General features: G+C 48.7%; 3 protein-coding genes and 1 pseudogene across 4 annotated transcripts; 3 read left to right on the top strand and 1 right to left on the bottom strand.

Annotated features, from left to right (window-relative positions):
• Positions 1 to 632: 632 nt before the first annotated feature.
• On the top strand, positions 633 to 5,774 carry LACBIDRAFT_239610 (annotated as a pseudogene; the record flags this gene model as incomplete). The annotated part of the gene is made up of 16 exons: positions 633 to 749; positions 801 to 1,212; positions 1,266 to 1,374; positions 1,422 to 1,470; positions 1,516 to 1,669; positions 1,872 to 2,072; positions 3,930 to 3,976; positions 4,027 to 4,251; positions 4,304 to 4,373; positions 4,429 to 4,667; positions 4,720 to 4,828; positions 4,877 to 5,237; positions 5,287 to 5,380; positions 5,432 to 5,622; positions 5,649 to 5,679; positions 5,736 to 5,774. Coding segments are annotated over 16 exons (2,448 nt in total), but the record flags the coding sequence as incomplete, so codon positions are not given.
• Positions 5,775 to 6,251: 477 nt separating this feature from the next.
• On the top strand, positions 6,252 to 8,977 carry LACBIDRAFT_310199 (uncharacterized protein; the record flags this gene model as incomplete). The annotated part of the gene is made up of 6 exons (XM_001887305.1): positions 6,252 to 6,328; positions 6,383 to 6,506; positions 6,568 to 6,966; positions 7,017 to 7,067; positions 7,120 to 8,528; positions 8,590 to 8,977. 6 exons carry the CDS (start codon positions 6,252 to 6,254, stop codon positions 8,975 to 8,977), a joined length of 2,448 nt encoding a protein of 815 aa, XP_001887340.1.
• Positions 8,978 to 11,495: 2,518 nt separating this feature from the next.
• Positions 11,496 to 13,095, bottom strand: HDA16205 (histone deacetylase complex protein; the record flags this gene model as incomplete). Its single annotated transcript, XM_001887369.1, has 8 exons — positions 11,496 to 11,609; positions 11,659 to 11,733; positions 11,784 to 11,839; positions 11,891 to 12,227; positions 12,280 to 12,490; positions 12,546 to 12,667; positions 12,723 to 12,983; positions 13,036 to 13,095. 8 exons carry the CDS (start codon positions 13,093 to 13,095, stop codon positions 11,496 to 11,498), a joined length of 1,236 nt encoding a protein of 411 aa, XP_001887404.1.
• A 204-nt stretch (positions 13,096 to 13,299) lies between these two features.
• Positions 13,300 to 16,359, top strand: LACBIDRAFT_310202 (uncharacterized protein; the record flags this gene model as incomplete). Its single annotated transcript, XM_001887306.1, has 10 exons — positions 13,300 to 13,322; positions 13,377 to 14,159; positions 14,210 to 14,955; positions 15,018 to 15,092; positions 15,151 to 15,409; positions 15,465 to 15,697; positions 15,747 to 15,823; positions 15,880 to 15,960; positions 16,024 to 16,204; positions 16,268 to 16,359. 10 exons carry the CDS (start codon positions 13,300 to 13,302, stop codon positions 16,357 to 16,359), a joined length of 2,550 nt encoding a protein of 849 aa, XP_001887341.1.
• Between the last annotated feature and the right edge of the window lie 395 nt (positions 16,360 to 16,754).

The following is a 16,754-nucleotide window of genomic DNA, read 5'->3' on the forward strand; positions in this document are numbered from 1 at the left end:
ATCATGTAAGTACCGTCGGGCAAGGCGACCATGCATGGCATAACGCGCTTGGAAGGCTGCGGAAGGTTGTCAGGATTGTGAGCCCAGATTTTTGGAAGAGGGCCAACTTGCCATCCTTTCTAATGTCCATGTGGGCCAGTGTGGGCCTCCGGAGCAATGGTCACGCGGTTGTCTAGTGCAATCCCAGCACCAATTGTAGATCCTCCACAAATCAAAACCTCGAGTGGGTCCGTATAGGGTGCATGTTGTGGAAGGGGAACCGCCGAACCTATTGGGAAAAAGCGTGTCAAAGGGAAGCTCAGTCAAACGAAACTAACTTGCCTTCCAGAGGATACGGCCAGCGAGGACTAGAGCACAAATGAGTAAGATTCCAATAAGGGCAAATAAAGTGCTTACAATCGTTGACGGCACCAGGAATGTTTGGGAGTTGGAGTATCGTGTTGAATGTGATTGGGTCAAGAAAGGCCCCGGGAAGCTCACGCCATTTCTTGTCCGCAAAAAGTCGCCAAAACGGACCTCAAATCCGCTATCTTTTGGGCCTCAAAATCTGTTCACTCCGCGTTGGCTACCGTGTGAGTTGCGTTAACCCTACGCCATTCTTTCCTAAAATCTAACGTGGTCGCCCCTAGTTCAGAAGATCATCTGAAGATGCTTTGGCTATCTACATCGATGCGAATACTTGTATTCAAATCCTTGACACTGTAAGCCACCTTCCCAAGGCCGAGAAAGAGCAATGTGGTGCTTTCCTTGTAGGTTGTGTCCATGGTTCCAACTCAAATTATTTCTCATCGGCACACTAGCGTGACGAACGAGTCCTCATTGTGTGGTCCGACGACCTTGACCACATTGTCCCATTATGCAATGAATTTGACGAGAAGCTTATGAAGCTGGTGTGGCAATCGCGCAGCATGGTCGCCAGCCCATCCTTTGATTCCTCCGCTCCTTCGGCGACTGCCTCCGACGTTAACCTCAACGAGAAAGCCGCTATTGCATCCGACGGCGTCATGGAAGCCTCAACCAAGATGGAGAATACCGCCGCTGAAATCGAGGCGCCACAGCCTGAACGTAAATTTTGGAGTTGGAGATTATCATAAACAAAATCCTCAGCCAAGACCCCAAGCGATCCTGAAAAAGGCTCTGCTGGTCCGCAGGCCCGACCTATCCGCCTCTTTGCACCGGTCTACGGAGGTTTAGGATGCGCTCTCTCAATTTGTGAGTACCCTGTTCTCCCCGCATAGAAATTACTCATGTCCGTTACATCTTAGTCTTCATCGCCAGCGGTCTGTCGATTTTACTACAAGAATTTAGATTGGATCATAGCTACATGCGGTTCGCTCTCCTCGCCGCCACCTTATTTCTCCTTTGCGTATCATTGTTGAGCTTCCTGGCAAATAAAGCTGCAGCATTGCCTTGCTCAATAGTCATCAGTTCTTTTCGTCACAAATTGTGGCGAATTTGTCGTTTGTGTACGTGAGTTCTTGTCATGCTTCTTGAAGTAAAGCTGACATCGTGTAGTATTGGACCTGTTGCTCAGTAGCTCAGTATCACGAAAACTCTCGCTACTATTCCGCCGTCAAACCCGAACCAAATCGTGAAGTCGATTCAAAACTTCCCCACATAACTGTCGAACTACCAGTGTATAAGGAAGTTTGGAAGAGACTATCATGATGTGAGTGTTCGGTCCCGTTCATTTTCCGGTCACTTCATCATTTTGCCGGCACCTTCAAACTTGTATACCTAATTCTCAATTTCAGTAGCTGAACGTGCATCGGCCATTCTATTCCCCGTTCTAGCATCTTTACTGCCTTTTTCTCTTTTAGAATTCCTCTCCTCGTGGTTTCATTTCACTTATACTTTCTGTCCTTATGCAGCGCACCTTCCGTCTTCTCTCTTAAGAGAGCAATGCAAACGTATGCCAGGCAAGGGGGGCACATCAGCTATCTTCGTCCACGATGATGGTTTGCAATCTATGAGCGAAGAGGAGAAGGAGAAGCGTATCTTTTTCTATGCTGATCATAACATTGGCTGGGTCGCTCGTCCACCTCACTCTAACGACCCTGATGGCTACAAACGTGCTGGACGCTTCAAGGGATAAAACTATTGAGAAACCCCATTTCCGCAGAAACCCCCCACTCAAAATCTTTGCTTCTATGGAAACCCTGTTTCTCGTCGGTCGAGGTCCGGAAGTCACATGAGCTGCGGCCGCTATCAGTATTAGTAATATCACTAAACACGCCAACGTCGCTACATCATGATACACCCTTTGTTCTGCTGTCCCATGCCCACCCATCTATTGCGCAACCACGTTGGTCACAAATATCTTGCTAGGATTCTACCCACCACGCGCGAAAGAGATCGTTGATTCCAGTTAGGATTTCGTCAGTTACGCTGTGTTTAAAAACGACATCTAACCTACAACTTTTCGTAGCGCTTGAAGCAAATTGCGCAGCGGTAGAGACGATCATAAGCAAAACCTTTACTTACTGCCCAATAAGGTGCGTTGTAATGCACTGATAGGAATCTTTCATTAAAATATTACAGCTTGACATGAACTACCCGCTTGATTATACAGACTGCACAACTAGACTGCACCAACGCTAGTGCTCTTTTACGGCCTGTTCCTCACCCGCTCCCGACCTTACACAACAAACTTGGGGTTTCCTTCGCTTTGCGAGGCATCCCTACCATTATACCCGCTTACCGTCTCGTCCAAGCTATCGTTTATCGATTCGAGGATGTCCGTGATACACTCAATTGGGTTGTCCGACATCTCGCTTCTCTTGGGGACGACAATTTCACCCATGTGTTAGTCCTCGCTCATCCGGTAGGCAGGATGCACGCCCCAGGATACCACATCGCGGATCGTCCCCTGGAGCACACATCGGGAGGAGGGGAGGGTGTTGGTCATGGATGACCATGATCATCTCAGTATGGTCTTGGCACTTAATTCGAGGGGTATCGACAAGTGGGGGGAGGATTAGTTCGGCTGGCGATTGTGTGTCGTTTGGTGACACAGTCCACATCGCCTACTTGTATTCAATCCAGCAACTCCACTGCTACCCCTGGTTCCCCCACCACCTCGAGGACGTCTCTCGTTTGCACAGGTCAATCGCTGTGTTCTTGGTCTGCCTTTAGGCTTTGCGTAGTGGGATTGTGGATTGATTTGTTATGCTCAGTTATGGCCGTATTTGCTAGGTGACAAGTGAGTCCATAGTTCTCTGTTTCGTTTATTTGCTTGCTGAATTGTCTACAGCATTTCAAGAAGGTTTTCAAGCTGTTCCTGGGTTTGAACAGCCGGGTGCAAGGCAGCCTGCATCTCATGATAGAGCCGATACCTTGGCCGTCTGCTGGCTTGGGGCTTCTCCTGGACTCGAATGGGTTGGATAGATTGGGGCGGGTGTTGGGCGGCTGGGATGGATTTCGTTTGCGAGGGCACTAAACTGTTGGCAAGTTTTGTGTCAGTATCGAAATTTGTTGTTTCGATGCCACCTGGACTGGCATAAACGTTACCATAGTGGCTTTGCATAGCAGAATGCTGCCTTCTGGTAACACCCTAATTACTTGACCCATAGCGAAAACAGCTGTAATTTTGTGGAAGAGTCAAGGAAGAGTGTGTTCTCCATTGGCTGCTACTGACAACTGTTTTAACTTCCCCGGGCTGTCGAATTCCCAACCCTCTCCCCACTCTTGAGCTCAGTCTGATCTCGCCCGACTCTATACCTCATCCCCGCTTCTGAGCCCGCCGCCGATCTCACGAGAATATTAATTAGTGTGAGCGCGAGAGGGTGATTAGTACATAGTTATGCAATTAGATTGTGTAAGCCGCCTGGCCGGATTATGGCCGGAAGTTTAAATCGACAAAAATCAGGGATTTCTCCAATTGCCTCGGAAACCCGGGGGGTTTCCGCGGAAAGGGGGTTTCTCAATAGTTTTATCCCGCTTCAAGAAGGCTTCTAATATGAACTATGGCCTCCAGGTATGCCTTTCCTTAGCCTTGAATTAAAAAGTTTATCAACGATCACACAGCTATCCTTATCCGTGGAGAAGCACATCCTTGCTTCAGAGGCCGCAGATGAAAGTACCGACGAAGTTGACGGTGAGAAGTCGTTGGAGGAGAGGGCGCTGGATATTGCCATCGAAGAGATTTATCAAGCGAATGGCCAGAAGTGGAAACCGTGGGCCAGCAATGCTAGATCACTCCAAATTGGTGACATCATATTAATTGTGGACTCTGATACAACCGTTCCAGAGGTACCGTGCTCCTCTTTAAGATCAGATAGAGGAGGCTCATTACTATCACTAGGATTGCTTCAGGGATGCCGCTCGCGAGTTGGCTGAATGCCCTGAAGTGGGCATCATCCAACATGAATCCGGTGGGTGACCCTACGTCTCCCGACTAATGACCCCTTATAATTTCAACCCCTGAAGACGTAATGCAAGTTGCACACCACTATTTCGAGAATGGCATTGCCCATTTTACACGCCGGATCAACAAGTGTATCTCGATGGGATGTGCGAACGGAGAAGTAGCGCCGTTCGTTGGACACAATGCTTTCCTTCGGTGGTCTGCTTTGCAGGACGCTGCGTTCGTTGACACAGACGGCGCTGAGAAAATCTGGTCTGAATCCAATGTATCCGAGGACTTTGATATGGCTTTGCGCCTCCAGGTACGCATTTCTCTCATTGTGCGCCACTCTGTTGACTTGATCACCGTTTTAGTTGAAAGGATATATTATCCGATGGGCCGCCTACTCTGAAGGCGGTTTTAAAGAAGGTGTATCACTCACCGTGGATGATGAACTTAATCGATGGCAAAAGTATTCATATGGTTTGTTTGTTGTTCTAGTGACGTCCCCCGCATCTCACCGCCTTTTAGGTTGCAATGAACTCATCTTCAATCCGCTCATTGACTGGTGGAGACTGGGACCTATCACAAAACAACTGCGCACCTTCTTGTGGTCGAACGCACCTGTCCATTACAAAATCAGCATGATGTCCTACATGTTCTCTTACTACGGCATTGCCGCTTCCGCTGTCCTTTCCGTATTCAACTACCTCCTTTTGGGCTTTGCGTATGAGGTCGACGGCTTCTACTTGCATAGCTTTGAAATCTGGCTCGCATGCACAGTCGTCTTCCCTGGGGCTGGAAACCTCGGTTTCACGTTGCTGGAATACCGTCTTGGCCAGCGGGTCATTTTCTCCTCCTTCATCGAGAATATCACATGGATTCCCTTCTTGTACGTTCACTTCCAAACAATGACTTCTTCGTATTAACAACCTGGCCAGCATGTTTTTCTTCGGAGGCTTGAGCATCCACCTATCGACCGCCGTCCTTGCCCACGTCTTCTCTTACAACATCACCTGGGGTGCTACCAAAAAGGTTTGCGATAAGTTGATCTCAGTATGTAAAACTTACCTTTTTGTTAACTAGGAGGTGGAAAGGTCGAACTTTTGGATTGAGGTTCCCAGAATCGTCAAACGTTTTTGGCTAGCCCTTGGACTGGGTTTTGCCATTATCGTTAGGATGATCATCCTTTCGACTTCCCTGGTCCCTCCTGGCTGGCGAATTCCCGGAGTAGACTGGGCCGTGATTTTGCCGGGGATCATCCTCAAACCTCATAGGTTCAACTACTAAACATTCTTTAAAGAATCGTTGCTGGAGGGCATGTTCTGTTTCCTGTAAGTCCCACTTGATGTCGCGTTCTCAGCGAAGCCTCTAATTGGTCTGGTCATAGATTGTTCTCAACCCCTGGCCAATGATCTTTTCGTATTGACACTCTTTACTCCTCCACGGACATACACTCATTATTATTGGACCATCTCTCACTTACTCGTGTTTGTCAGTGACCCTTTGTTGGTGATATCGATATCTCTCGTCTTATAATGTTCTTTACTCGGACCCTTCCGACCCCACGTCTGACTTCCACGGACTTTCTTCGCTAAATGTTTAGTTACGTCCACTAGACTTACATTACAACTTTGTAACTTTACATAGTACTGTAGAACCTGGCCACTGAAACTGAATGGGAGCGTGGCTGTGCTCTGGGCTAAAAAAACAGCGTCTTTGTCAGCAAGCAAGCTGCTGAGAGTCCAGATAAACACCATCTGGGAGTTCGTTGCTCACCCGCGCTGGTCAAACGCTGTATCTGACTTGCTCAGCAATATCGCCCATGAGCCGCTGTGGAATCTCGACAAATGTCCTACCCCGTACAACGAGCACGCTATGTTTTACCAAGCAAAGGGTACGCTGCATGCAACTTGCCGCATTGGACCCTCCTCCTCCCACCAATCCCATTTTTCGGAGTGTAGAGAGTCAGACTCAAGGGAGGTTAGTTTTTACGCTCATTTTTACTTTTTTTCGGCTAATAATCTTTCTTGTTAGGAGCAGAAGGAAAGGCAGTCTTACTGTGAGACCGAGCGGAAGGGGAAGAGCAGGACCTTCGAGTTCCGCGCTTGTCGAGCTGAATCGACGCGTTCTGGCTTTGGAAAGTTTTTCAAAGGCTGAGGTGAGTGGTTTTGGGTTCCACACTACATGTTTTTTTTTTTCTTACTCATAATTTGATACAGGAAACGTCGCTAGAAGAACCGTTTTATTCTGAAGAGGACCTGGCGGCGTTTTATAAGGACGTTCTTGCCCACACGCTCGAAGTCGAAGAACAACCAGAACAACTCGTTGACCCTGAGGCTTTGAGGCTCGCGAGAGTCGAAGAGGATAAAGGCATCGTCGAAGATTTGGATCAGCGGTTTTTGGTGGATGCCAGCGCTGTGGCTTTGGATGAGTCTAGTGTTCCACAAGAGGATACCTATCGGCGTGTGTTAAGCCGCGTATATGCTGTCGTGGCGCGTGTTGAGGCAGTCCGTATGCACGCTGCGGAGGCAGAGGCTGGGCCTTCGAATCGTCAGTCGAGTTCTATCCCGATGGGGTTGTTGACTATGAGGGAATGTGAGGCGCTTATTGGGGTGTCGGTGAGTGCTGCATGATGATTGTAATTTTCGAAGAGCTTATGGTTGGTTAGGTTGAAGCGAGGGACGGTGAAGGGGCTGAGCTGGCTATGGGACTCATGATGGTATGTAGTCATCATTCGGGCGTATGCCTGTACTTATTGTGAACTTAAACAGCGAATGGGTCTTCCCCTACCAGAGACTGCAATCAGCGACGTCCTAGAGCTATACTCTGATGTAGGGGACACAACAGGAGCTGATAGACTACTTAATCGATACCTAACCGCCGCACCCACGGACACCCAAAAACACCTCCACATCCAAGCCCACCTAAAAGCAACACCCCTCGAAGAACTACCCACATCCGCGCTAGATACCCTACACAGCTACGAAGCTCGAGCCCAGGCAGCGCCAATGCAAACATATACCGCCGTCATCACCTCCCTTTTCTCTCGCCCCTCATCCATCGCACGAGCCCAAGCATGGGATCTCTTTTCCCACATGCGCTACGTTGCCCATCCCAACCCAGACGCCCTCTTATACACACTCATGATCCGCGCCTGTGCCTCCCCAATATCATCCGCCCTCTCCTCCGAGCTGGAGAAAGCACTGGACTTTTGGACGGAAATGACGGTGGACCATAGGATAATACCGACGGTTGGAGCGTATAACGCCGTCATCCTGGCGTGTGCGAGGTCAGGAACGGAGATGTACGTGAATGAGGCGTTTCGACTCGCGAGGCAGATGCTGGATTCGCATCGGGATGCGGAGGGAAAGTCGGCGTATAGACCTGATCGGAAGACGTTTTGTGCGTTGTTGGAGGGCGCGAAGAGGATTGGGGATTTGGGGAGGGCGAGGTGGATATTGGCGGAGATGGTGAGGGGACGGGAGGCGGAAGATGTTAATGCGCCGGTGGACGCTGGGGTGGATGAGGAGGTTATGATGCATCTGTTTCAGACGTATGCGGCATATCGACCGCCGTTTCAACGCGCGAAGACTCGGTTGGTTCAGGAGGATACGAGTGAGGGGGTCAAGGAAGGCGTTGAGAGCAAGGGCGTTGTGGAGGAAAAGGCCACGGAAGAGAAGCCTGCCGAGAAGGTATTCCAAGAAATAATGATGGAAAATCAAGACGAAGCACCGTCATTCGCACATCTCCCGCCTCAGAGCCATGCAGAGGTTCTGCAAGAGGTCAAATCCTTATTCCAGCGCATTTGCGAAGAACGTGGTTCAGCAGATGAACCTAATGCTGATCAGCTGAAATTCAAAGACGTCCAGTTAACGCCCCGACTGGTCAATTCGTACCTGGCCGTTTTTTACAAGCATGCTTCATTGAGCACATCTCAAGATCTTTTCTGGAAAATATACGAAGAATTGGGGGTAGATCGGAGTACACGGGCTTACCTTGAGGCTCTGGAGAGGTGTGGGAATGCTAAGAAAGGGGATGAGAGGGTCGTTGCGCTCACATTTGCAGAAGAGCTTTGGGAGAGTTGGAAGGCCATCGAGGCGTCTGGGAAGCATGATGGAAGGCCGCTGAATGCGAGAATGATTGAAAGAGCGCATGTGGCGATGACTCGTGTGCTGGTGCTGTATGTTTTTTTTTTTTGCTTTCTTTCGGAAGAGTATGGTTCTAATTTTTATTATTAAAAGAAACCGACAGGTCAATCGAGCAATGGATCAGATCAGAGCCTTCGCTGCCCGGTACGACCCCCAAGCTCTACGGACACCCTCCGTAAAACCCGACCTAAGATCTACGCGTACATTGCTTGACGGTTCTCGTCCCCTCGTTCGGATGACCTCGACAACAGAGGTGCCAGATGACCACGTCCCCCCGTTCTTGACATTTGCGGACGTTGAGATCGTGCACCATCGGCTGGTGGCGCTTGGAATGTACAAGGACATTGGATACCTGAAGTGGTTATGTAAGGCGTATGAGTGGGCTTTGAGAGTGAGAAAGGACCAGGCTGCGAGGGCTCCTTTTGTTAAGAGCGAACCAATAAGACCTGCGGTGGCGAGTCCGACAAGGAAAATGGATTAGAGATTATTCTCGAGATCAGCCGGACCTCTGGGTATACGATGGAACTTCCTAATATTATGATTTAATATGCAGATATAATATCATCTACCCCATCTCTTGGAGGTTTCTACGACATCTCGCCGTTTGCTACAGTCCTGCTTCAAGATCGACTTTTTTAGAGGTCTAAATTCCGTCACAGATTGGCTCGGAATGCGATCAAGTTCTAACTTCGATGAATCCCTCATGTGGCTCAAGCGCAAGCACGATCTTGATATTTATTGCAGTGACGCCGGGGTTTTGTGCGAGAAAACGCGGCTTAGCTCCTGAGGGGAGTCCTGCTGATTTGTTCTCGGAGTTGTTCATCAAAATCTGCTTCCCCGTATCCGGCGCGTTAGAAAATTGAAAGGCGCAGTGATCCCTAACCATGCGATTCATCGTGGTCTTTGCACCGCAATTGGCGCGCAACCCACATCGAAGTCATAATCGATAAGTGAGCCTGCCTTTACTGAGAACGCCAGATGAGCTGTTATACCGTCTCCGGATCTGTTTCGGTTAGCGTTGCGGACCAGAGTGGGGTCTTAGTAGTGTTTTTGTGGAACACACCTTCGAGCGTTGTAGTGAGTTTGAGTCGAGTCAGCACTCGTGGAAAGACAGCTTGCTGCACCTACAAATCCTTTGTCCACTGTGAAGTCAAAATTGCTGCAGAAGCTTTACCAGCGTTTCAACGCTCTGCGTTCAACGTTCAACGTTCAACGTTCAGCCGTCAACGTTGATCTCCCAAAAGACTCTATCTTACCAGTCCTCAGAACGCGTTCGTTAAGTTTAGCAAGATGATAAAGTATCTATCTGCAGCGATCAGAAGTGCCACCTACAAAGCGCTTAAATTGAATACTAAAGCTCAGTGAATCTGCTTACCCAGCTGAGCTTCGCCGCTCGCATACTTTCCTCCGAGTCGAAGTCGACTATTCACCCTAACCACCTGTCTGCAGTCTCAAACCCTTCATGTGAATTATTTGCTACCCCAATTGTAAAATTGTAAGTGAAAAGATCTTCTGGAAGCGAATGACCAGCCACATTTTCCCGCAGCGCGTCGGCGTCCTCAGATTTTCCATCCGAATCCGTCAGGTGTGCAGGTGCACCTCAAATCGCGAAAATTATTGAGAAGGAAATGAAATGGAGGAACTCCGGAGAAGATTTCGACCTGCGAGTCCGAAATGGACGTTTCAATCGCGCATCTAGGGTCATAAGACATCAACAGGTATTTTCACTGAGCAACTGAAAATGTGTACCGGAGTAAAGATGTGGAACGTTTAGAAGCAGAGACAAACGGGAAGTTGGAATCTTTGTGAGATGATCAAGGTGGTTATTATTTGGCGTGCTCGCTATAAATAAATCATCAATCGTCAGATGGCTATTTTTAGGTGCAGACTGTAAATAAATGAGTGGTACGTCGCACGAATTCGAGGCGTGAAAGATGAAAAGAAAGAAAGGTACGCGGAGAGAAAGAAAGTGGAGACTTTGAGACAGCAGAGGAGCAAGATGGATCAATGAAAAAACACTATTCATAGGACAGGGATGGACAAAACGACCGAAAAGTGGAGAAAGAATCGAGTATCGACCATCGTAGAAGCGCATCGGATCCGTTTATGTGAGCCCTGGACCAAGTGTCGATTCGAGAATCGCAGAACACGTTCGCACTTGCTCATTATTTGTCAAGTGCACATACGAGTTTATCCGAACCGGGCGGCCGTTCTCTAAACCTCCTACATCACCTGTTCAAGCTGGAGGCAACGACAGCCTTGCCCACGTTCCGATGTGTCGCCTTCACGTCGGGTATGTCGACGTATATAAGGCCTCAAATGTCTGCAGAATAATCATTCAAACTTTCTCTCTCGACAAAGCTTCAGTAAGTGCCCTCTCTAAATCTTCTCAGCGGTCAACTCAAGCTGATTTTTTTTTTGTAGTCAGTATCGCAATGAAATTCTCCATGGCACTCAGCATGTTTTTGGCATCTGCCTTCATCCAGACCGCAGTGGCGTTGCAGTGCAGCTCCGGATGTGCAGCTTGCTGGAAGAACAATAACTCCAACGGTGCCGACATCAAAATTCGTTGTGGAGGAAACCTGGGGGAAAACCAATGCGGCAACAACTGCCCCAGTGGCTACAACAGTATCCACTGCGCCAAAGCTTCTCGTTGCGTGTGAGTGGAGAAAGTTACCTGAAGAGCTAAAAGCACGAACGACTCACCAATTTTAATTTTGAATAGATGCGAGGATGGCGCCAATTGTTCTGACCTTGGCCCATGTCAATGTAAAATCAAGCATTTTAGTGGCTCCGGGCGAGACGCTAGTTACCAAGCCTGTGGAATGGTCAATTCAGATGGATCGTGCGCTTGACGCTGGTTAAATAATTTGTTGTCGGTTGTATCATCATGTACTTAGGCTACTTGGTGAACTCCCTATAAATTGGCGGACGATAGTCGCCAATCCTTAAATTTGGCCATTCACCCGAATCAATTTGCTTGGAAACAGAAGAAGGCATCATCTCTCGAGACGAGCCTGAATGATAGGAATGACGTCTTGAAAGACTGCCTCTACTGAGCTCAGATGGTCATCTGTATTGTGATCGTGCATGTTTCCCCGTGGAACGTCCAGCTAGTCATTAATCAAATCCTAGAGCAAAATGTTTGAATCGATTACGTACTGTGAACGAGGGTGCATATAAGGGAAATCCACTATGATCAGGGATCTCTGTGTCGAGGCTAAGAGGCCTTTGTAGCTACGTTGTATCTTCAACTTTGTGCCCAAATATGAGTGTGAGACACTCACACAAAGCGACGTCAAGTATGCCCAAGCACGAGCGGCGTTTGGGGAATTATACCCACCTCAACTAGATATAAATAGGGGACGCAGTCGAGGAATTATGAAGAACTTACCACCTCCAAGCAGCAGCTTACTTCCTTGCCATTCTAATATCTTATTGATATACCAGCCTAGAGACCCTGCTGCCCCACCCAAGGACCAATTAAACGTCGCGCATGGATCTTCGGCCAGGGCGTCGACGCCGCATTGGATTACGATGAAATCTGGTGCGAAAGTATCCTTGACGCGCTCGACGATTGGCCATATTCGTGCGTAGGTACTGTTTGACGCGCCTTTGAGTAGGGGAATTGACAGTGTGAACGGGTCAAAGTCGGGCGAGGAGACGGAAGGAAGTTGGCTGCGAGCAGAGACGGGGAAGAATCCTGGGGCTGAGTGATGAATGCTCAGAGTCTGTTCAGAAATATCAATACTTTTGCGTAGTAAAGAGTGTCAGCATCCTTACCAAGACTTGAGGTGTAACCGAAGAGAAAAATGCATCGGAGACGGCGTCCGAGTAATGTAGGTCCAAATCGAGATACATAACGCGTGGCTTCTGGGTGGGAATCATGTTGGGAATATACGCACTTGGAAGCCGACGCTTGAGTGCCAGAATGGCGAGGATGCAGTCTGCAACGTAGCAGAATCCTGATGCATGGGATTTCTGGGCATGGTGTCTAAAGCGTGCCGACATCAAAGAAGATTGGGACAAGTTTGAAAGTGGTTAATAACCTGCCACCGTCCCAGCATATGGCGATTTCAGCCTTGGATTGACGAAGGACTTCTGCAGCGGTTAGCACTGCTCCAGCGACGAGTTGAATGTAGTCTGGGAGTCCTTGAAATGGAGGACAGTCCTGAGGGAAAAAAAATAAGCACCAAGTATGGAAACGCGTCACCCATCAGACTTGCGTCTTCCAAACCGAAATTCGCGTTCAAAGACGCGTCCATCGGCGCGTCCCCAGCGGAGGAAACATAATTCTTAGAGTCGAGGACAAAGTCCAAATAGTCATTGCTATGGTATACTGCTAGTTCTTTATATGTTGCTTTTCTTGGATTGACGACTTGTATGCGGTGTGTGTCCGAGAAGTGTGGATTTAGGATGCCCAACGAGCTAATCAGAGAATGGACGATTATTGATCGTTTCTTATTCGATGGCAAAAGGGACGACGTCTAAGCTCTCCTTCAGATATGAGCCTATGAAATTAGACCAAATTACGCACACCTTTGCTAATCCCTGAGAGACTATGTAACAAACGAGATGTTTTGAAGAGTTTGAGGTCATGGAGAGAAATGGATCCGTTGTTTGGCTGGGACAATCTTTGTCAACACAGATGGACATTATGCCTGGTATGGCCGCTCACACCCTTACTGAGGCAGCCATTGACCATAGCCCCGACGCTGCGCACACCACCTACCCCCCTCAGCTAAAGGGACTCTAAGCTTTTGCTCATTGACATATTCTGGTGATGGTTTATGAGAATACGACATGTCATTAATCAGTGATACTGAGTATGTTTTCCGTCAGACGACCGTTGAGATAGCCTCCTGACACCTTTCCACCAGCTTTCTTATCCATAGCCTTCGTCTATCATACCTTCGAGAGGTTGAGGACCCATATGGCCCACGTGTCATCTCGTTGGATCCATCCTTTCAAACGAATCCTTACATCGTTGCTGCCGGACTTGCTGATTCCGAGAGGTGGCCACAATTGTCCTTGCCATCAAGTCCTCACTTGAGTGAGGATGAGCAAGAACGCCCATTAGGCTTCCCGGGGGCGCGGCTGAAGTATACCCAGACTATCATGGGTGGAAGATCAGGGGGACTGGGGATGCGCCTCAATGGGAAGAGGGCCTCAACTTCAAAACGCATGTCGGGTACGCCTCGTCAGCCAGAAGTTAAGAACTTCTTGTCCGAAAACGCTCCCGTGGACGAAGTACTAAGTGCATCTGCCCCTGTTACCACTGATGTGTCGAAACCGGCCAGCGTCCCAAGCGAGAAATGGGTAGAGGTCGACGAAGAGAAAAAGGTACAAGCTCCTGAAGAGTTTACGGAACCAAAGGTGGAGATACAACAAGCAACTGCACCAGAGGAAGTACCTGTTGCGAAGGTCGTTCAATTTATACCCAAGTTCAAGGGCGCCGCAGAAATGGAGGCAAGGCGTCGCGTGCGCATGGCAGCTCGGCGGGGCCCTGGTGGAGCGTTGCCTCAAGACCAACCCAAACCAACTTTTGACTCCTCTTCGGAAGATGAGGTGGAGATACATGTTGCCAGCGACATGTCAGATGATGAATACGATGTCGTTTCTCCTGGAGTTGACAGCATGGATGAAGAAGATGAGTTCGATCCGTGAGTTACTTTTTACTCGAGCTCAGTGTTATCATATGACCATTCTACAGTGTCTTCGCATCTACGCGTATGGACACCACTTCTGATAGCGCCTCGTCCATCTTCTCCGCTGGAACGAGTTCGATGCCCACCTCGTCTGCCGTATCATCATCCCACAACAACAGGGGACGTCCTCGTCTGAGCCCTGTATCAGAAAATGCACGCCACAACCGAAGTCATCATCGACGATCAACCGACCATCCCGTTGGGTCTTCATTTGAAATTCTCACTCCTGGGCCAGGCGCAAAGTCGGGCGATGACTCTTCTCGCAGGCAGGATTCGAATGCCCCTCGGCACCGTCCTGATCACGTTAGCCACGTCTCGTCCTCTTCAATCTCGTCGACAGCGGGCCAAGAGCTTGTGTTCACGCGAAAAAAAGTCACACCGATTAAACCGCTCAAATCTGCCCTCTCGTCCATGCTGGCCTCGTCCGGATCGTCAACCAATGCGTTCGCGGAGATGTATGCAGCCATATCTGGAAGGGGAGAACCCACTTCGACGAACGTGCAGGTGTATTTCCCTCACGCGAAACAGCCTGCCAACAAGGCGATGGATTTGAACGTTCGGCGGGACGCAACGGTAGAGGAGGTCATTGGGTACGCTTGTTATACTTATTGGGAGGAAGGTTGGCTCCCGAAGTTGGATGAAGGCCTGAGTGAAGACGAGGAGGACCCTAAACGGAAAGCGAGGCTCTCCGCCGTCGGTTGGATCTTGCGCATTACAGAGGACGATGGGGAGGTTGACGATGACTTCCCACGTACGTGTGTTCCATGGAAGACACGGGATGGGTTCATTCTAACCTCTCATTTTACGACATAGCTCCTGATCGCCTTGGAAAAATAGCCAAGTTCAATGCGGATGCATGTGCAGTATTGGAAGCCAACCCTACCCAGAGTGCGTATACCACAACAGGTCGATTCGCATCACACCCATTCAATATTACTTTTGATAGTCCAACAAAATGAACTGATCGAAAGCAAAATTCAAAGAAGACCATCCAGGACGACTTCCAAGAAGCCGGACAAGCTTTCAGTTCCTGGCCCTAGTTTACCTAGCATTGCTCCAGGAAGTGCCGTTTTTGGTTTGACTCTTGGTTCCGTGCCTCTGTCTACCTCTCTTGGACCCTCCTCTAGCCACGGTCCACAGATCTTCCTCCGCATACGCGTTGCCGACGCTGCAGATGCTGTTCATATATCAACGACAATACCAGTGTATGTTTCTTGCTTTCGTGCGAACGTAATTCATATTTACTCCCTGCTCGGTTAGTACTGCTGGTATGTACATGCAAGAGGCCCTGGAGATCGTTTGTCGCAAAAGAAAACTCCAGAATCCGAACGACTATGCTCTACTCCTGGCCGACATGAGCATACTCATACCATTGGACCGCACCGTTGCTAGTTTGCAGGGCAAGCGAGAGCTGTTGCTCGTCAAGCGAAGTATGCTGCCGCAGATGGGAGCTGACATCGTTAAAGGGATTGGAAGAACCACAGATCCAAACGGTAAGTCAATACCAATTTTTCTATCAGCTATCTCAAACTCTGCTTCTAGCTTCCATCTTCAAACGAATGTCAGATACGCCAGAGCAGCAATATTCTTCTGCGTTGGATTACACGGCGGCTTATAAGGTGATCCTTGTGCACTTTTATTGGTCTGTTTCAGTTCTAATCAGCCAAACATAAAGAAATATACCATTTTCCGCAAGATGCCTATGCTGGTGACTAGACAGGAGCGTAACCTCGCTATTGATGGCGTGTACATCCATGTTCGTTCACTTTTTAAATTCTTTACATGTGACGTTTGTGCTGACTTTCGCGATGAATACTAGATCATGCCCACCAATAAAGCCAAAGCCGTCTTCGATAGCGCGAAAACAGCTTCCTACCATATCAAGAGCATCGCCGACGTTCAGCAATCAGCGAAGACGTCATCTATATTCAAGCTTATCATCACTCGTGGGTCGACGAATAAGAGATACGACTTTGAAGCTGAGAGCCCAAAGCTCGCGGGTGAGTTTTCTTTTTTTGTTTGTTATAGGGAATATCATCTCATTGGTCCATTTTCCGTAACAGCTGAGATTGTGCAGACTATCAAGAGCCTGAAAACCGCACTTGAACGCACTGGAACGATTAACAAGTCAAGGCGAAGTCGGAACGTTGGCTGACCCTTCCGCTTTGAGGATGTGGGCATTCGTTGTACATACCTAACTTATCAGCTGTCTTCTGCTATCATCCTGTAGGCTCACACATGTATGTAACCGGTAGCCATATCATCGCATTTCCATGATCCAACGTTAGTTGCTCATCTCGACGCCGAATTCGGCCTAGAAAATGGGATTTGCTGACCTCAGATCGTTTTTCAAGGACAAATCTTGCCGCAGGATAGTGATTAAGTGCTAGTGATCTCGATGAGCCTGGCCTTGAATACGAGAGTTTCAGTTATGCGTATGTCGCGTTATGATCCACCAACTCCTAATTAGCTGGCAAATAGGATTTTGAAGTATTTTGCTGGGGCATCATTGGCGAGCACAGTATGAGGCAGGAGAGGGCACGCAGCTAG

Source organism: Laccaria bicolor, genomic scaffold, assembly GCF_000143565.1.
Source record: "Laccaria bicolor S238N-H82 LACBIscaffold_44 genomic scaffold, whole genome shotgun sequence".
Lineage (NCBI taxonomy): Eukaryota > Fungi > Basidiomycota > Agaricomycetes > Agaricales > Hydnangiaceae > Laccaria > Laccaria bicolor.